Here is a 21,001-nt window from a genome sequence, read left to right as displayed (position 1 = left end):
TTTTTGCTTTCTGGTTTTTGTTGTCTGAGTTTTAGTAGTTAGGTAAATACAACCTTCTGTACTGAATATATTGCCAAACCAGAAGATGGCAGTATACAACTGCAAGGATACATGGTATCACAAAACTCACAAAATCACAAAATTGCTTTTGTAACCCAAGTGATGTACAATTAAGAAAATAACAAATAGTATTCTAAATCAGGAATATAGGCCTAATATGTATCGAACGTAACAATCCCTGCGTCCATTGATGAGTCAGCCAGATAGTATGTATAATACTGTGAATATCAGTATGAAAGCTTTATACTCAAGATGACAACTGACTTTGACATTATGACAGTAAAGACATACTGTTGTTTGTAAATTATGTTTAGGTTGGCCTATTCTTATAGGAACAGGCAAAGGGCTTGAAGACACAATATCAGTGTATCATTTATGGAGGATGTCAACCAGTGTCACAGCTTTGACATGACACAGGTCAGAATGTGATATCACTTTTAAGGCTGTGTTTATACAGGTAGCCCAATTCTGTTATTGCTTTCACTAATTGGTCTTTTGAGTTCAGCTCTGAAAAAGATAAGATGTGAAAATATCTGATGTGATTGGTTAAAATACCAATTAGTGGAAAAAATTATGGTATTGGGCTGCCGAAACGCAGTATTCGGATTCACGTTAGCTCTTGGCTCTGCAAATAGCCTCAGGCGGGGCATTTTTGGACAGGCCCGGACAAAGGAACAGCGGCAATGTTGCAATGGTTCACTTAAACCCTTGATTCCAGTTTTAATGCACAGCTATAAATGTTCCACTAGCAAAAACCTGTCCTGCTGTTAGCTCCAGAGCACACTGAGGCATGCAGACTAGGAGGGGCACTTACTATTAATAAAAGCAATGGGGAGAAGATACAGCATACACACACCATCAAATGATAACACAATGACAAACCCAATATCTCTGCCTCATCTTGTTTAATCTCTCATCCCACTTCTATTCAGCCCAGGGGATTACTGTAGCACCTCATGGGCTTTAGTGCAAAACCACAAATGCTTTTATGTGTGAATTAATTGAGGTGGTTTCCACAATATTGATTATGGCAAACAGACTCATAGATTGCAGAGAAAACAAGGTAATCCAGAGACTGGAGCTTGTTTGTGGTTGGAGCAGCACGTGTTAAGGCTTTGTTTTATAACGGGTGGCAGACCGAAGACAACCCTCTGTTAGATTCCCACTGGTGTCAAGTCAATGTGACTGAACATCTCCCTGTTATGTAAGTTTGATGTCTAACTTCTCTGGTTTCATCGGGAATTTTACTGACTCATCAGGCACTTATAGGATCCTTGTCTGAAGAGGACCCTAAAATTATGTATGACGGGATATGCTCATCCATGGTACATAAGTCATCTTTGCATTTTAGTACAACATGGTGAACCAAAAATGCCAGATACTTTAGAATGTGTATCCATGTGTGGCATGTGTGTTTTCACCACTAGTCATAGTATGTACTATGCTTCATTTGTGGTAAGTAAGTTATGGGAAGTTCAACTGAGCAAAAGAAAGTGTGGACAGGAAGAGCGAGGGAGTGAGATTGGAGAGCAAGAAGGAGCGTGGGAGACACTGTGCGGTGGGAGATAGATGATTGGAGTGATTAGCCTCAGCCTGCCCTCCCAGGCCCTGACAGATATGCACGGCAGATGGATGACTGTTATCTGAGAGATCACAGAAAGCATGATGACTGCTCTGCCCAGTCACAGAGAGATGCATGATCTCACACGCTTGCACACGCTCTCTCTCTCTCTCTCTCTCTCGCACACATACACAGACACATTTGTGCACACACACACACTTGCACACACATGCATGCATGTGCACACACAGGCTTAACACAAGCTTAACACTCCTACAGTACATTATGCTGTGCACTCCACAGGCTGTTGTATACAGAGAGAAGCATCCTCTGTCTCCATTAGTTTGCCCTGACTGATTTATGTTAGAAGACAATGAGTTTACACACAGTGTGAGCGGACAGAAATTACAATGCAGGCACTATTGTCTCCCCATAACAAAGAAACACACCTGGGGATGGATGATTGGAGAGAGAGAAAGAAAGAGAGATGTTACCAGGAATAATTTGGTTGATTTTCATTTTGATTGAAGTAGAGGAAAAGAGAGCTGATTGAAATAGAATATACTTATGTGGACCCACCGCTCAATATTCCTTGTCGCTGGTGTGAACAACATTGGAGAGTGAGAGTGGCTCAGTGCATGCAGTGAGTGCTATTCTCACTTCAACAGCTTGACTTCTCAAAGTGGATCTCCGTAAGGTAGAAGACACAGGTAAACATGGGAGGGGATTGTGGCACCAGTAAGATGAAGTGGAGGTCTTAATGCATGTTGAAAAATAACAGTTCCCTTTGGACCCTTATTTCCCCAAAATCCTGCCATGGAGAATCCATCTTTAATGAGCCTTGGGAGCATTAGCATGCTTATCCATTCTGCTCCCACAAAGGTGACAGATTTAACTCCCAAGACAGATGCACTGTACTTTTACTCATCCCCACAAGCATTTTTCACTATCCTTCATTTTTTCAACCCCTTGTTTCTTTCTTCTCTTTTTTTGAAAATGAATTATTCTTAAACAGCTGTCTATTTTCCCAGCTGCATTTTATAGAGAGGGAGAGTGCCAGTCTTGTCTTCTGTGCAGATGGTGACTGGATAGCTGGCTATGGCTTCGTGAACATGTGGCATACCACCGGCCATACACATGCAGACAGACAGAGCTTCAGAGGGAAACTGCCGCCTTCCTTCACTGTAGAAACCTGCAATAACCTGGCTTCCAGGTCCAATACTGTACAAGTGCTGACTGGAATGTATGAGCGCCACGTATGCACTGTTCCTGTCAAATAGGTTTTCACAACTTCATTTAAGCATGAAGCTTATGCATGTCACTTACATCACCTCTTCCACTATCTTCTATTATCACTTGACTTTGTTTTTTTCTAAGCAAAAGCTCCTGTTGGTATGAGGATAGTCCTGAATGATAAAATGTGAATAAAATATTGTCCTTCAGAAAATAAATCAGATCTATTTCCAGACCATCCATCAGTATAATAATAGGTTTTATTTTCTCTCAGGTCTTTGGTTTTGTCCATGTTATTTTGATTGATGTGTCTCTGCCTCTTCTCAGGGTCAGAGGTGCTGTTTGAGCCTCTGTGGGCTGTCTGTCTTACAAGGTTTTCAATTCCACAGTAATCACATGGCACATTACCTGAGGGTCAGATAGCGAGGTCCAGAGACACAGACAGACTACAGGCGTCCATGTCCATTGCATGTGTTATGTTTGCAGGTGTGCTCTTCCTTTTGAAGGAGATGTCTACAAATGGAGACTGTCTAACACACTTGAGATGTGGAATTGTTGTGCAGTATGGGTTTTATGAATGAGCGCAGCATCTGCTCTTCCACTGTACTGTTTCTTTGACTCATTTTGAAAAAGGGTCCTTTCAAATCACAGCAATAAAAATATGAGTAAAAAAAATACTCTTCCTGTGCACATACACAGATGTTAACAGAAGGCAAAAACGTCATTCCCACTATTAGGGTGGTGGCGGTGAACACTACATCTACACTATCTTACTCAGTGGGCATGGGGCCGATAACCCATTGAGAGGACCATATCAGTCACATTAGTGGTGCCCTGTAAAGCAGTGGGAGCCGGTCAGTGTGGTGTTGTCCATGGCTGCTCGGAGTACAGAGAACGTAGGACGAAAACCTGAGCTCAGCGCTGACTTATGACTCATTTCCTCAGCTGGAAAGAGAAGGATGCCTCCCACAGAGCAAGACAGAAAATAGCACAAAGACCTCACTGCTCACTCACAACCTGGATGTACTGTAATCTGGACACACCAGTGTAGAGAACGTTTGGCCGAAGCCTAAACTAAAGTAACCCAAAGTTCTCCATCTACTGCTTTCCCAATGAGCCAGGCCAACCAGAACGATGGGTATGAGTGAGAGTGTAAATAAATTCAGCATCCAACTGCAGACCTAGGGAGGGAACGAGGGCAGATGGGAGGGAATATATTCCTGGAATGAAACACAGCCCTGTTCAGTACTGTACTGACGGGGAACCTGGCTGAGAAGTTACTTGGCACACTATTTGGCACAGGATCTGTCAATTTCTAAATCAAGTGTCAACTCTTTCCATCTGAAACACAACGATGTGCAAATCAAATGCACCTCTGAATGTGTAGTGCAGAGATGCCACTATCTGAAACGGTTAAATCCTAGCCTTAGGCTACTTATTTTAATACATCCCTGTGCCTTTTCATCTTCTGTGTGCCTGATGTGTCAGTCAGAGCTTTCCACAAAATCAATGGTGGAGAGAAGAGAATGGTGCTTAGTAATTTCAGGCTTTGAGCTGGTTTGAAAGAGTGAATGTCTTATTTAAATTGCCCCCTACGGGTTACTTTGTGACCGTTGTCGTGAGCCCAGGAGTCGGTCCATCAGGAATCTGAGTAATCTTTAGGACTCTCCTGGCTCTCATGTGGAGCTGAACTGCACTGAAGATATCTTTCACGACACAGCATGGGGCCTCAATTTACTGTGACATCGGAATGACTACAGTATTCATGTAACCTACTGTATATTCACAACCAAGGTGTAGAATACAATAGCCTAGTTAAAGTCTATGGGGGCAATGTACCATTTGAAATAATAGACTGACATGGCCTTTTCATTTCTAAATCACTAATGTATTTTGTCCATGTAATGACATTTTAGAATTAAATGTATTTTCATAATTTAGAATTGAAGTTAATTTCAATTCCCTGTTTACTTTAGCCTAATATACATTGGACAGACGTTGTTTTCCCCTACCAACATCAAGTCGGTTTAAAGTGGGACAATTTGAGCTTTACCCTTGTACTGTAATGATGACAGAAGTAGGAGGGAGGGAGCAGGAGGAGGAGGGTGAGGAGGAGAGGGGGCAGCCCTCCAAACACCTGCAGTCACAGACCTTCACAGCACAGGACCCTCACGAGGAGAGGACATATGGACCTACATTAAGCTATTTACTTATTTTCGGGTGGATGAGGGCTATGGGAGTAAGACAACATTTGTTAGAATGATCATTTTATAATCCTTGATCGGAAATCTATGTTATATTTTTCATGTTGTTTGTAAATAAATCGAGAGAGACGTTAGAAACGGTGTCTCTCTATGATATACAGAGGTATAATTTATTGGACGTTTAAGCATTAAATACTTTTTCAAACGCATTTTCGTTGTTTTCGTGTGGGACTTTTCATCTAAGGAATGTAGCGATAACATCTTATTATGTGAGTTACGGGTCTCCTACACCAGCTGGTTAAAAAAGGGGAAAAAAAGAAGGTAGGCTACTTTGGAAAGTTTCTCCATACACTATTTTTTAACATCACAAGTATTTGTTTGTTTTTTTAGTCAGTGTGTTGAGGGACCAAAGTAATTACCAAGAACGAGGGGTAGCCTACATATGGAGAGAGCGTCTACTCGCTGTCTTTTCATGTGAGTTCACAGGTAACTGCGATGTTATCAGGAGCCAGTGATCGTCATGGTCATGAAATGCATTCCTTGCATAATATGCGCAGTCGACTGTTCGTATTTTTTTCCCCTCAAACATTTACAAGGAAAAAAAGTGAGAAAGATTATGGTAAAATTATGTTCACAGGACACAATTTAAACCATAAGTCAAACTTTGGGTCAAAGAGAAAATGGACCATGTCAATTATAATGTTAGGTTTATAATGTTAGAATAAGTGCTTTATAAACCACAGCTTAATAATTATGGCTGGGCACAAATTTCAGCACTCAGGGGAAAATATCTAATTTATTTATAGTCTATGAAGTTCTATTCATGAAGTTTTATGAAGTGCTTCAAATAACTTAATTTAATTTACTCCCTTTTGTATTTTTTTTATTCTAGCAGATGTAGAAATAGTCTGTGGCCTACTTGGTTAGAAAATATAACTGCATTTCAGGGCTCATCTGAAAAGTACACCTTTTGGGGGAGAATTTAATGGACATTATGGACACAGTTTTTAGTATTCATAATTTATACAAGATGCTCTTCAGCAAAGTACAGATACTACATAATGAATGCTGACATAAAAGTAAAACAGTTACCTGCCAACACCCCTAAACTGTCAGAAAGGGTTTTCAGATGTCAAACTGTTTTTTTTTTGCCAGCTATTTATTTTGAAATATGCATGAGGGGTGAAATTCAGTACTGGTAATGTACAGTATGTCACAGTATGGCTGTCTAGCTGTCTCCCATGCACTCACTCAGACACTTACAGGCATTCACACATTGATAAAGAGCTCTCTCTTTCTCCTTTCTTCTCTCTCTCTTTCTCTTTCTCTCTCTCTCTTTGACACACACACACACACACACACACACACACACACACACACACACACACACACACACACACACACACACACACACACACACACACACACACACACACACACGCACACACGCACACACACACACACACACACACACACACACACACTAATGATGTGATGTTCTCTTTCAGATCTTTTTCTGCCTTAGTTATGGCCAAGACAGCAACTCGGACCGTACTCCTCCTGTTGAGTGTATGTGTTTGCATCTCAGGCCTCCAACAGTCTGCTCCAAGGGTACGGCTGTCCTTCAAAGGTGAGCTACCTGACCAGAACACACTCGCTCGCTCACAGACAGACAGACAGACAGACAGACAGACAGACAGACAGACAGACAGACAGACACACAGACACACAGACACACAGACACACAGACACTGCTCATCTGTCAGCTGGGATGGCTTCCAGGCCAGGTTGGTTCAGTTATTTCTTATTTGGCCTGTGGATTTCAGAAAGTCTTGTGGGTTACTGATTATTAAAGATTATAAACATTTCCTTCATAATCTAAGAATTGGTTATTCGATCTGCTAGACTAGCGGGTGAACACTGCTCGGTGAATAGAAGTTTAGGCATTGTGTTCTAAAGTTATTTCTGTAAGTGTAACCTGGATGAAGGCTTCCATCAAAATAATGCTGAAAGGTTACATTGATTACCACATGCTGTCGTCACTCCTCGGTTCACACACACACACACACACACACACACACACACACACACACACACACACACACACACACACACACACACACGCGCGCGCGCACGCACGCACACACACACACACACACACACACACACGCACACGCACACGCACACACACCTACCTTTTCATTGCACCACAAGGGGTGACTCACCTGAAAGAACTGTAAATAATAATTATCTGCATGATTCAGGTGTATAGAATTTCTGTTCAGGTATACCACAACATCATGACGGACGTGTTGGGAGCAAGTTGAGTCCCTTACAATCAGAATTATATGTCTGGCCTGAGAATTTGGACTGTCATGATCTCTATTAGTCAGCATGCGTTGTGGTGTAGAAGCTTATTATGCCATGAGAAATTAGAATTTGAGTAGTATCTTTAGAAAAAAAGGATTTAATGTTGACGTATGTGGCTCTAATATAGGTATGAGAAGATCATGTACATTGTGAACATATTGCTGTAAAGCATAAAGGGTCCCAGTTTAATACGAAGTACAACTTATAAAGGCTTTATATGGCATACATAAAGGCTTCATAAGCACTACATAATTGTTTCACAAATCATCTATAAGTGCATGTCATAATCTATAAATGGTGTATAAACATACATAGTGTGTTATGTTACATTTGACAATTCACCCTGAAGTGGGAATGGTTATGTCATCCTTTATACACCATTTAGAGTATGACATACGCTTATAGATGATCTGTGAAAAATGTATGTAGTGCTTATGACGTGTTTATGTATGCTGTATAAAGCCTTTATAAGTGGGACCCTATAAAGATGTTAAAGAAGTCTGTGGTCTTTCAATTGATCCTGCTGATGAAAACTACAGCACTGAGAGTATAAACTGTTTGCTGAATGAGATTAGTGTTGAGGGTCAGATTAGCAAAACATTGTGTTTGTTTTCAGGCTATGGAATTAGCACCCTTAGTTCAAGTATGTATTAGTTTACTTGGTTGCAATGTGGTAGGGAATGTCACAAAAATTGAGCCCACACACCAATGTTTGCATAATGTTTGCTAAAAGTAAGGGTAAGCTGGTGGTAATATAACCAAATAGAATTATGTTCAATTGCTTTGATACTGTATTGATTTGGATTGCTGTGGATGATATTAGATTTATTATCTGCTTGCTGCAACTGTCCCACAATGACTGCAACCAATCTCTGTTAACACTGTAAAGAGCTCACTGATATTGGTAGTCATTCAAATCCACCACTAGAACCCAATCATCTTCTCCTCATTTCAAAGAATAGGCAGAACAGTGGGATGTGATCCCCTGTTCTGTGTTCCTGCCATTCCAAAGATTGATTGTTCATTGTTTGCGACAGGGACTCTCTTTGTTCCATAAGGCATTTTTTTTGTCGGGGGGGGGGGGGGGTCATCTGACTGATTTTGAGACAGACTGGGACTGTGTGACTGGGACTGGGACTGTGTGACTGGGACTGTGTGACTGGAACTGGGTGACTGGGACTAGGTGACTGGGACTAGGTGACTGGGACTGTGTGACTGGGACTGGGACTGGGTGACTGGGACTGGGTGACTGTGACTGTGACTGGGTGACTGTGACTGTGACTGGATGACTGGGACTGGTGACTGGGACTGGGTGGCTGGGACTGGGACTGGGACTGGGTAAGTGGGACAGAACAAAAATATAAACGCAACTTGTAAAGTGTTGGTCCCATGTTTCATGAGCTGAGATAAAAGGTCCCAGAAATGTTCCATATGCATGAAAAGTTTATTTCTCTCAAATTCTTTGCACAAATTTGTTTACATCCCTGTTAGTGAGCATTTCTCCTTTGCCAAGATAATCACAGGTGTGGCATATCAAGAAGCTGATAAAACAGCATGATGATTACACAGGTGCACCTTGTGCTGGGGGACAATAAAAGACCACTCTAAAATGTGCAGTTTTGTCACACAACACAATGCCACTGATGTCTCAAGTATTTAGGGAGCGTGCTGACTCCAGGAATGTCCACCAGAGCTGTTGCCGAAGAATTTAATGTTCATTTCTCTACCATAAGCCACCTCCAACATTGTTTTAGAGAACTTGGGAGTATGTCCAACCAGCCTCACAACCTCAGACCACTTGCAACCACACCAATCCAGGACCTCCACATCGAGATTATTCACCTGCGGGATTGTCTGAGACCAGCCACCTGGACAGCTAATGAAACTGAGGAGTATTTCTGTCTGTAATAAAGCTCTTTTATGGGGAAAAAGTCATTCTGATTAGCTGGGCCTGGCTCCCAAGTGGATGGGACTATGCTCTTCATGTTTCCTGGTTGATGGGAACTGTGTCAGAGGAAGGGACTAAATAAAGGTTATTCCAGTGACCTAGAGTATGGATATGGGTTTTAAGTTGTCTTCTGCATTATGGAGACAATGATTTAAAGCCTCACTTTTCCTTACTTACACTGAGTGTACAAAACATTAAGAACACCTTTCTAATATTGAGTTGCACCCCTCCTTTTGCCCTCAGAACAACCTCAATTTGTCAGGGCATGGACTCTACAAGGTGTTGAAAGCCTTCCACAGGGATGCTGGTCCATGTTGACGACAAAGTTTCCTACAGTTGTATCAAGTTGGCTAGATGTCCTTTGGTTGGTGGACCATTCTTGATACACACGGGAAACTGTTGAGCATGAAAAACCCAGCAGCGTTGCAGTTCTTGACACACTCAAACTGGTGCGCCTGGCACCAACTACCATACCCTGTTCAAAGGCATTTAAATATTTTGTCTTACCTATTCACTCTCTGAATGGTACACATACACAGTCCATGTCTCAGTTGTCTCAAGGCTTAAAATAGTTTCTTTAACTTGTCTCCTCCCCTTCATCTACTCTTGAAGTGGATTTAAAAGGTGGCATCACAATAAGGGATCATATCTTTCACCTGGATTCACTTGGTCAGTCTATGTCATGGAAAGAGCAGGTGTTCTTACTGTTTTGTATACTCACTGTACATTACACAAAAATGGTGTGATCTGGACATTTTTCTTATGTCTTTCATGTCTGGAACTGGTTTACCTGAATCAAATGCGGTATGATGACAAATTATGTGTTTGTTTATCAGATAGTGCCAACTGACGTTGTTTATGACGGAGAGGATGAGAGCAGCCATGTAGGGGCCCAGGGGTGTGGCGTTTCTAGTTTTAGCCTAGGCTGTCAGTCCACTTTTCCCCGGTGGATGAAGTGGACGGAGGTTTGCCAGAGATGCTTGTTATCCTGTGCAGATCCGATTGCGCAGCAGCTTATTTTAGCAGCACATTGACTGCATCCTGTTAACAGTATTCAGACAAACAGTCACCTCAAAGGAAGACGGCAGAGCACTTTGATGTAAACACAGATGTCCTTACTCCGGCCAGGCTAAAACAGTATATGTGTACTTCATGCTGATGTTTGTTCACAAACCTATGCCAAATGCCATTTATCATCTGTCCCACATGGGGATATCTGTGTTTTGTACCCTACTTAGTAATTACATCATAGCACTTAAAAGTTTGAAAGCTATTTTACATAGGTCAGTTTTATTTCACCTTTATTTATCCAGATACCACCCGTTAAGGTCAAGATACTTATTTTATAAGGGAGACCTGGCCAAGCGGGCAGCTCCAGTAAAAGCAGTCATTATGAGGACCTGATACGGGGAGAGGTGAATGAAGAACAGACCTGATTTAAAGCATTTACTTACAGTTCATCTGACTGTGTCCTCAGAGACCTGCAATAACAACCACAAAGTGGCACGGTACATTCAGTCAATGCCACAAACTCAATCAGAAGCTTGGAACACATCAAATATTTCATTCTTAAAAGCTTCTGGAATACGTCCTGAGATGAGCTACATTGAGCCATTCACACATTTTCTGTTACTTTGAGGATGGTGTTAGTCTATGTTCAGTAAGTGCTGCTGAGAGTGAAAAATGAAGCACTTGTGGTCATTATCAGGGAAATGTCATGTGACAGATTCAAAGAAATAAGCAGAAAGAAGTTATGGCTCCCCCTGCTGGATATTACAATTGTACCATTCTCTTGCTACAGAATTTATTTTACATATGATTTACACTAAGTTTGTGTCTCTGTGTGCGTGTGTCTATGCATGTGTGCGTCTATGCGTGTGTGTGGGCTGGTGGGTCTCTCTCCTCCCCAGAGTTGTTGGACACCAGAGCAGCGCGGCCCTTCTCCTTCTCCTTCAACACCAGTGACTACCGCATCCTGCTGATGGATCAGGACCAGGGCCGTCTCTACCTGGGCAGCAGGGAGTACCTGGTGGCCCTGGACATGCACAACGTCAACAAGGAGCCACTCATTGTAAGAAGAACACACATAAACACAACTCTCCTTTATGAAAGTTTAATGTGGTGGTAAAATGTGGTAGTTTAATGTGGTAGTTTAAAGCGGTAGTTTAGTGTGGTAGTTTAATATGGTAGTAAAATGTGGTAGTTTAATGTGGTAGTAAATGTGGTAGTTTAATGTGGTAATTTAATGTGGTAGTAAAATGTGGTTGTTTAATGTGGTAGTTTAATGTGGTAGTAAAATGTGGTAGTTTAATGTGGTAGTAAAATGCGGTAGTTTAATGTGGTCATTTAATGTGGTAGTAAAATGTGGTAGTTTAATGGGGTAGTAAAATGTGGTAGCTTAATGTGGTAGTAAAATGTGGTAGTAAAATGTCATAGTTTAATTTGGTCATTTAATGGGGTAGTAAAATGTGGTAGTTTAATGGGGTAGTTTAATGGCGTAGTAAAATGTGGTAGTTTAATGTGTAGTTTAATGTGGTAGTAAAATGTGGTAGTTTAATGTGGTAATTTAATGTGGTAGTAAGATGTGGAAGTTTAATGTACTAGTTTAATGGGGTAGTCAAATGTGGAAGTAAAATGTGGTAATTTAATGTGGTAGTAAAATGTGGTAGTTTCATGTGAAAGTTAAATGTGGTAGTAAAATGTGGTAGTTTATGTGTAGTTTAATGTGGTAATTTAATGTGGTACTAAAATGTGGTAGTTTAATGTGGTAGTTTAATGTGGTAGTAAAATGTGGTAGTTTAATGTGGTAGAAAAATGTGTAGTTTAATGTGGTAGTAAAATGTGGTAGTAAAATATGGTAGTTTCATGTGGAAGTTAAATGTGGTAGAACAATGTGGTAGTAAAATGTGGTAGTTTAATGTGAAAGTTTAATGTGGTAGTAAAATGTGGTAGTTTAATGTGAAAGTTTAATGTGGTAGTAAAATGTGGTCGTTTAATGTGGTAGTAAAATGTGGTTGTAAAATATGGTAGTTTCATGTGGAAGTTAAATGTGGTAGAACAATGTGGTAGTTTAATGTGGTAGTAAAATGTGGTAGTAAAATGTGGTAGTTTAATGTGGTAATTTAATGTGGTAATTTAATGTGGTAGTTTAATGTGGTAGTTTAATGTGGTAGTAAAATGTGGTAGTTTAATGTGGTAGTAAAATGTGGTAGTTTAATGTGGTAGTTTAATGTGGTAGTAAAATGTGGTAGTTTAATGTGGTAGTTTAATGTGGTAATTTAATGTGGTAGTAAAATGTGGTAGTTTAATGTGGTAGTAAAATGTGGTAGTTTAATGTGGTAGTTTAATGTGGTAATTTAATGTGGTAGTAAAGAGACCTCAAGTAAAATGCTATTTTACTGTGTGTGGTATCATTTGTAGCTTTGTGGTCTTTCCCTGACAGATCCATTGGCCAGCCTCTGACAAGAGAAAAGGGGAGTGTCGGATGACAGGAAAAGGAGGACAGGTGAGAATAACTTGTCTTTGTGAAAGACCCCTGGCCTCTCTCCTTACAGGATGAACTAATGATGTCCCACTTTCATGGGTCTATTTCACAGTTTTGAAAGAGATAGCCTTGTTTTTTTTCATTCAACAACAATTGATAACATTCCCATATCTGTGTACACACACCAGGGTGAGTGTGCAAATTTTGTGCGTATGATAGAGCCATGGAACCGCACCCACCTGTACACCTGTGGGACCGGAGCCTACCAACCCATCTGCACCTTCATCAACAGAGGCTGGAAGGCAGAGGTGAAAGGTTCAATATGCCCAAAATCATTCTAAATGACATTCAACTGCAGCATATCTGTGTATATTTAGGCCCAGCAGCCCAGATTACTAAACACTCTAGTACTCAAAACTAGGCCACAGATCTGAGCTCTATTTGTCTATATGCTTTTGTCATTTTATTACATTTGATCCTTATCTGGCTTTTCTGGTCCCTCTCTTTCCAGGATTATGTGTTCAGACTGGTTCCTGGATTTCTAGAATCAGGGAAGGGCAAATGTTCCTATGATCCTTTCCAGGAGAACATTGCTGCTCTTATCAGTACGATTTCACCTCACTTATGAATACACTTAGTAGACTTCCCAAAACCAAAAACAACAGGTCCTCTCACTTTCACTTCTTCCTAACCTCTCCTCTCCACCTCTCCCCTCCTCTCTCTCCTTCTCCTCTGCAGATGGGAATCTGTATGCAGGTGTTCATGTAGACTTCATGGGGACAGACCCAGCCCTCTTCAGGACCATGGGGGGCAGAACAGCAGTCAGGACAGAGCAGTATGACTCCAGGTGGCTCAATGGTGAGTTACTACACCTGAAAAAGAGCACCACTTTGTAAGGATGGACTCCGAAAGAGGTGTTGTTTTATGGTCCTTCTAGCCGGATACATATATAAGAATAATTGGCAAACTGCTGGTAATGAATTCTGAGAACAACTGCAAGTTTCTCTTTCTTTCATCACTCACACCTCTCTCTCTCTCTCCCTCTCTCTCTCTCTCTCTCTCTCTCAGAGCCTGTGTTTATTCAGATTCAACAGATACCTGACAGTGCAGAGAGGAATGATGACAAACTCTACTTCTTCTTCCGGGAGAAGAGTTTGGATGCAGGGGGAGGGTCCAGCCCCAGTGTCCTGGCCAGAGTGGGACGAGTGTGTCTGGTGAGAGTTCAAATGTTCATACTCTCCTCCAGACATAAACATATTCTGAATGGCAGTCATAGTGGATCATTTATGGCTCAATGCTTAGAGGTAAAAATATGTATAATACCGTGATACACTTCCCTTAACTCTTTACCTCACTTTTATGTTACTTCCTTTCCTTCTCTTCCCTCATCCCAGGATGACGAAGGGGGTCAGAAGTCCCTGGTCAACAGATGGACCAGCTTCCTGAAAGCCCGCCTCATCTGCTCTGTGATCGGAGAGGATGGGGTGGAGACCTCATTTGATGAACTGAGTGAGACAGACCTCAATGAAAGATTTACTAGATCATTAGTTATTATTAGTCTATGGGTCTGAGTCTCTCATCTGCAGGAAGGTAATTTTCTGTCTTCCAGGGGATGTTTTCATCCAGCCCACGCAAGATGAACGCAACCCTGTGATCTATGCCCTGTTCACTACTGCTGGGTAAGGTCACCATTATATCCTTCTTACATCACCTTTTATACTTCCCCTTTCTCCATTCCCCTTCTGTCTATACCCTTCCTGCTGTCACTGCTTCGTGGTTTTGTACTTTCATATAGCAGCTGTAGGTTTACCTCTCTCCTCTTTCCTCCACTTCCCTGGTTGATGCTTACTGGATTCCTCATTCTCTCTTTCTCCCTTCTTTCTCTCCCAGATCTGTGTTCAAGGGTTCAGCAGTCTGCGTGTACTCCATGGCTGACATCCGCAACGTCTTCAATGGACCCTTCTCCCACAAACATGGTCATAACTACCAGTGGACAGTTTACACGGGCAAGATTCCCTACCCTCGCCCTGGCACAGTATGTTTAGACCTGTTACTCACTGCAACCAATCAATACATTACACACAAATTCTCTCTCTCTCTCTCGCTCTCTCTCTCTCTCGCTCTCTCTCTCTCTCTCTCTCCCAGTACACTTCTCCTTCCTCCCCCTCTACTCTGTACGCCTCCAGCCATGGCTGACCTTCTTCTGTCAACCCCTTCTCTCCCTCTCTTTCTCTTTTTGTTACTCAAAAATATACAACCCCTCTCTTACTCCCCCTAGTGTCCAGGAGGAACATTTACTCCAGGTATTCGTACCTCTAAGGACTTCTCAGACGAGGCAGTGAACTTTATGCGAGCCCATCCCCTCATGTACCACCCTGTGTACCCTATCCACCGTCGCCCCCTGGTGGTGAGGACTGGTGTGGACTACCGCTTCACAGCCCTGGTGGTGGACCAGGTGGACGCCGTAGACGGTCGATACGAGGTGCTCTTCCTGGGCACAGGTGAGAGGCTCTCCGTCCCAGGGCAATTGGCTGACTGAAGGACTTCATTGCTTGTTCGAATTTCACATTTTGTATTTTGTCCAAATTCTTGTTCCAGATCGTGGCACTGTCCAAAAGGTCATAGTTTTACCTAAGGACCCGAGCACCATGGAGGAGCTCACCCTGGAGGAAGTGGAGGTTTTCAGGGTATGCCTATAATGATTATCCAAATATAGCAAAAGTCTCCAACCACTGTCCTTGGACATTCATTCAATGGTTGTGCTCTGTAGATCCTGATGTGAGACATTACATTTAATTACAGACACATGCTGCTGTCAAAACAATGAAGATATCATCTAAAAGGGTAATCTGAACTCTTGATTTCCTTTTATTTGTACATTTTTTTAGGGGTTAGATCAGCTTTACTATTGCAGATAGATTGTGGCTTCTATCAACGTAAATGTCTGCCTCATTTCCAATCCCCCCAAACTCTCTCTTTGTTAATAAAAAGGAAATACTAGAGAGATATTGTTGATACTGACCTCTTGTTTTCATTGTCATTATAGCAACAGCTGTATGTGTCATCAGAGGCGGGGCTAACTCAGGTGTCTCTCCACCGCTGTGGGGTGTACGGGAGGGCCTGCTCCGACTGCTGTCTGGCACGGGACCCTTACTGCGCCTGGGATGGGGAGAGCTGCTCCGCTTTCACCCCCGCCACCAAGAGGTCAGGACCACAACACACACCACAACACGTCATCTAGCAAATAACAGTGGAAGGGGTGACATGATACATTATACGTCTTCTTTACTGTGTCTGTACTTGAACCCTGCTCTCTCTCTCTGTTATCCAGGAGGAGCCGAAGGCAGGATGTGAAACATGGGGATCCACTGCGACAGTGCAGGGGCTTCAATGCCAAAGGTTTGTCAAGACACTTTAATCTTCAGAATTCAGAGTGACACACATTAAAATAATTTAATAATTTAAAAAATGTGCAAGAAACTGGCATTTAAAATAATCTCCCTCCACCCTCCTCCGAACATCCTCCCTTCCTTCAGTGGAAAAGCGTCTGAGAGAGACAGTCCAATTTGGTGTGGAGGGGAGCAGTACATTTCTGGAGTGTCAGTCTCGTTCTCCTCAGGCCACAGTCAAGTGGCTCTATCAAAGGGGAGGAAGAAGGAAAGTGGTAAGGAAGAAAAGACAGGTTTCTATTTCTGCTCTTTGAAAAGCAACCAGTATTACACTGAGTATACCAAACATTAGGAGCACCTTCCTAATATTGAGATGCACCACCGCCACCCCATTTCAACAGTTATGTTAAGTTGGCTGGATGTCTTTTGGTTGGTTGGTGGTCCATTCTTGAAACCCACAGGAAACTGTAGAGTGTGAAAAACCCAGCAGCGTTGCAGTTGCAGACAATTGTGACATGGATTGTGTATGTGTGCCATTCAGAGGATGAATGGGTAAGACAAAATATTTAAGCGCCTTGAAATGGGGTATGCTAGTAGGTGCCAGGCCCACCAGTTTGAGTGTGTCAAGAACTGCAACGCTGCCAGGTTTTTCACGCTCAACACAAGGTGTCAAAAACGTTCCACAGGGATGCTGGCCCATGTCCACAGTTGTGTCCAGTTGGCTAGATGTCCTTTGGGTGGTGGACCATTCCTGATACACACGGGAACCTGTTGAGCCTGAAAAATCCAGCAGTGTTGCAGTTCTTGACACAAACCGGTGTGCCTGGCACCTACCGCACCCCATTTAAAGGGACTTTAAATATTTTTGTCTTCCCCGTTCACCCTCTGAATGGCACCCATACACAATGTCTCAATGCTTAAAAATCCTTATTTAACCCGTCTCCTCCCCTTCATCTACACTGTGGATTTAACAGATTTAAGGGACATCAATAAGGGATCATAGCTTTTCTCTGGATTCCCCTGGACAGTTTGTCATGGAAAGAGCAGGTGTTCTTAATGTTTGTACACTCAGTGTATATTGTAAGCTATTTTTTTTGGGGGGGGGGGATTATATTATTTTGTACTAATATAATTGCTCACAGAGAGAGATTTTTTTTCTCTCAAAAAGATACGGGTCAACATTTTTGACACCCCTGTTTTCAATATCTTTCAGTACCTCACCTCTCGAGGATAACTGTCATGTTGTCTTGTCTCTGTCCTTTCCCTTCACCCTGTCTCCCTCTGCTGGTCGTGTCAGGTTACCTTTTCTCCCCTTCTTTCCCCCAGCTGTTCCCTGTCTCCTCCTAACTACCCATTCACCCCGTTCCCCACCTGTTCCCTTTTTCCCTCTGATTAGGTCCCTATATCTCCCTCTGTTTCTGCTCCTGTCCTTGTCGGATTCTTGTTTGTTTGTGTTTCATGCCTGAGCCAGACTATCGTCATGTTTGCTGTAACCTTGTCCTGTCCTGTCGGAATCTGCCGGTCTATCTGAGCCTACCTATGTTTTGTTATTAAAGAAGCTCTGTTTAAGTTAGTTCGCTTTTGGGTCCTCATTCACTCACCATAACAGAAGAATCCGACCAAGAATGGACCCAGCGACTTCGGATCCTCTCCACTCAGCCGTCGGGATCCAGGGAGCGATGCTAGGCAGACACGAGCAGGAAGTGTCTGCTGCTCGACATGCCGTTGAGACCCTGGCCACCCAAGTCTCCAACCTCACAGAACAGGTTCACCATCTCCGCCTCGATCCACCGGCCACTTCCAGGGCTTTCGAATCTCCGGAGCCCAGAATCAATAACCCGCCGTGTTACTCTGGGGAGCCCACTGAATGCCGCTCGTTCCTCACCCAGTGTGATATTGTGTTTTCTCTCCAGCCCAACACTTACTCCAGGAGCACTGCTCGTGTCGCCTACGTCATATCTCTCCTTATTGGACGGGCTCGTGAGTGGGGCACGGCAATCTGGGAGGCAAGGGCTGAGTGTACTAACCAGTATCAGGACTTTAAGGAGGAGATGATACGGGTTTTTGATCGATCTGTTTTTGGGGAGGAGGCTTCCAGGGCCCTGTCTTCCCTATGTCAAGGTAATCGATCCATAACAGACTACTCTATTGAGTTTCGCACTCTTGCTGCCTCCAGTGGCTGGAACGAGCCGGCTTTGCTCGCTCGTTTTCTGGAGGGTCTCCGCGCAGAGGTAAAGGATGAGATTCTCTCCCGGGAGGTCCCTTCCAGCGTGGATTCCCTGATTGAACTCGCTATTCGCATTGAGCGACGGGTTGATCTGCGTCACCGAGCTCGTGGAAAGGAGCTCGCGTTCTCCGTTGCCCCCCTCTCCGCATCACTACCATCTTCCTCTGCCGGCTCGGGAGCTGAGCCTATGCAGCTGGGAGGTATCCGCATCTCGACTAAGGAGAGGGAACGGAGAATCACCAACCGCCTCTGTCTCTATTGCGGTTCTGCTGGTCATTTTGTCACTTCATGTCCAGTAAAAGCCAGAGCTCATCAGTAAGCGGAGGGCTACTGGTGAGCGCTACTACTCCTGTCTCTCCTTCAAGATCCTGCACTACCTTGTCGGTCCATCTACGCTGGACCGGTTCGTCAGCTTCCTGCAGTGCCTTAATAGACTCTGGGGCGGAGGGCTGTTTTATGGACGAGACCTGGGCTCGGGAACATGACATTCCTCTCAGACAGTTAAGGGAGTCCACGGCCTTGTTCGCCCTGGATGGTAGTCCTCTCCCCAGGATTCAGCGTGAGACGCTACCTTTAACCCTCACTGTTTCTGGTAATCATAGCGAAACCATTTCTTTTTTGATTTTTCGTTCACCTTTTACACCTGTTGTTTTGGGCCATCCCTGGCTAGTTTGTCATAATCCTTCCATTAATTGGTCTAGTAATTCTATCCTCTCCTGGAACGTCTCTTGTCATGTGAAATGTTTAATGTCTGCTATCCCTCCTGTTTCCTCTGTCTCTTCTTCACAGGAGGAGCCTGGTGATTTGACAGGGGTGCCGGAGGAATATCACGATCTGCGCACGGTGTTCAGTCGGTCCAGGGCCACCTCTCTTCCTCCACACCGGTCGTATGATTGTAGTATTGATCTCCTTCCGGGAACCACTCCCCCCCGGGGTAGACTATACTCTCTGTCGGCTCCCGAACGTAAGGCTCTCGAGGATTATTTGTCTGTAGCTCTTGACGCCGGTACCATAGTCCCCTCCTCCTCTCCCGCCGGAGCGGGGTTTTTTTTTGTCAAGAAGAAGGACGGGTCTCTGCGCCCCTGCATAGATTATCGAGGGCTGAATGACATAACAGTTAAGAATCGTTATCCGCTTCCTCTTATGTCTTCAGCCTTCGAGATCCTGCAGGGAGCCAGGTTTTTCACTAAGTTGGACCTTCGTAACGCTTACCATCTCGTGCGCATCAGGGAGGGGGACGAGTGGAAGACGGCGTTTAACACTCCGTTAGGGCACTTTGAATACCGGGTTCTTCCTTTCGGCCTCGCTAACGCTCCAGCTGTCTTTCAGGCATTAGTCAATGATGTCCTGAGAGACATGCTGAACATCTTTGTTTTCGTTTACCTTGACGATATCCTGATTTTTTCACCGTCACTCCAGATTCATGTTCAGCACGTTCGACGTGTCCTCCAGCGCCTTTTGGAGAATTGTCTTTTTGTGAAGGCTGAGAAGTGCACTTTTCATGCCTCCTCCGTCACATTTCTCGGTTCTGTTATTTCCGCTGAAGGCATTAAGATGGATCCCGCTAAAGTCCAAGCTGTCATTGATTGGCCCGTCCCTAAGTCACGCGTCGAGCTGCAGCGCTTTCTCGGCTTCGCAAACTTCTATCGTCGTTTCATCCGTAATTTCGGTCAGGTGGCCGCTCCTCTCACAGCCCTTACTTCTGTCAAGACGTGCTTTAAGTGGTCCGTTTCCGCCCAGGGAGCTTTTGATCTCCTCAAGAATCGTTTTACATCCGCTCCTATCCTTGTTACACCTGACGTCTCTAGACAGTTCGTTGTCGAGGTTGACGCGTCAGAGGTGGGCGTGGGAGCCATTCTTTCTCAGCGCTCCCTCTCTGACGACAAGGTCCACCCATGCGCGTATTTTTCTCATCGCCTGTCGCCGTCGGAACGTAACTATGATGTGGGTAACCGCGAACTGCTCGCCATCCGGTTAGCCCTAGGCGAATGGCGACAGTGGTTGGAGGGGGCGACCGTTCCTTTTGTCGTTTGGACTGACCATAGGAACCTTGAGTACATCCGTTCTGCCAAACGACTTAATGCGCGTCAGGCGCGTTGGGCGCTGTTTTTCGCTCGTTTCGAGTTCGTGATTTCTTATCGTCCGGGCTCTAAGAACACCAAGCCTGATGCTTTGTCTCGTCTCTTCAGTTCTTCAGTAGCCTCCACTGACCCCGAGGGGATTCTCCCTGAGGGGCGTGTTGTCGGGTTGACTGTCTGGGGAATTGAGAGGCAGGTAAAACAAGCGCTCACTCACACTCCGTCGCCGCGCGCTTGTCCTAGGAACCTTCTTTTCGTTCCCGTTCCTACTCGTCTGGCCGTTCTTCAGTGGGCTCACTCTGCCAAGTTAGCCGGCCACCCTGGCGTTCGGGGTACGCTTGCTTCCATTCGCCAGCGTTTTTGGTGGCCCACCCGGGAGCATGACACGCGTCGTTTCGTGGCTGCTTGTTCGGTCTGCGCGCAGACTAAGTCCGGTAACTCTCCTCC

General features: G+C 43.9%; 1 protein-coding gene across 1 annotated transcript in view; it reads left to right on the top strand.

Annotated features, from left to right (window-relative positions):
• The first annotated feature begins 4,941 nt into the window (after nucleotides 1-4,941).
• Nucleotides 4,942-21,001, top strand: part of LOC110532473 (semaphorin-3F) — a 22,153-nt gene continuing 6,093 nt past the window's right edge. Inside the window, exons 1-17 of the mRNA XM_090184959.1 lie at nucleotides 4,942-5,379; nucleotides 6,567-6,688; nucleotides 11,287-11,447; nucleotides 12,819-12,881; nucleotides 13,049-13,168; nucleotides 13,372-13,465; nucleotides 13,599-13,718; nucleotides 13,929-14,074; nucleotides 14,255-14,369; nucleotides 14,470-14,539; nucleotides 14,751-14,895; nucleotides 15,139-15,361; nucleotides 15,459-15,547; nucleotides 15,663-15,704; nucleotides 15,907-16,064; nucleotides 16,192-16,259; nucleotides 16,397-16,524. Of these exons, the coding sequence (XP_090041085.1) occupies nucleotides 6,586-6,688; nucleotides 11,287-11,447; nucleotides 12,819-12,881; nucleotides 13,049-13,168; nucleotides 13,372-13,465; nucleotides 13,599-13,718; nucleotides 13,929-14,074; nucleotides 14,255-14,369; nucleotides 14,470-14,539; nucleotides 14,751-14,895; nucleotides 15,139-15,361; nucleotides 15,459-15,547; nucleotides 15,663-15,704; nucleotides 15,907-16,064; nucleotides 16,192-16,259; nucleotides 16,397-16,524 (1,845 nt within the window). The 5' untranslated portion in view covers nucleotides 4,942-5,379; nucleotides 6,567-6,585. The remainder of the gene's footprint in view (nucleotides 5,380-6,566; nucleotides 6,689-11,286; nucleotides 11,448-12,818; nucleotides 12,882-13,048; nucleotides 13,169-13,371; nucleotides 13,466-13,598; nucleotides 13,719-13,928; nucleotides 14,075-14,254; nucleotides 14,370-14,469; nucleotides 14,540-14,750; nucleotides 14,896-15,138; nucleotides 15,362-15,458; nucleotides 15,548-15,662; nucleotides 15,705-15,906; nucleotides 16,065-16,191; nucleotides 16,260-16,396; nucleotides 16,525-21,001) is intronic.

The sequence above is a fragment of the Oncorhynchus mykiss genome, chromosome 9 (assembly GCF_057628025.1).
Source record: "Oncorhynchus mykiss isolate SJ-2025 chromosome 9, ASM5762802v1, whole genome shotgun sequence".
In the NCBI taxonomy this organism is placed as follows: domain Eukaryota; kingdom Metazoa; phylum Chordata; class Actinopteri; order Salmoniformes; family Salmonidae; genus Oncorhynchus; species Oncorhynchus mykiss.
The sequence above is the reverse complement of the archived record's forward strand: the minus strand, read 5'-3'. Positions and strand labels throughout refer to the sequence as shown.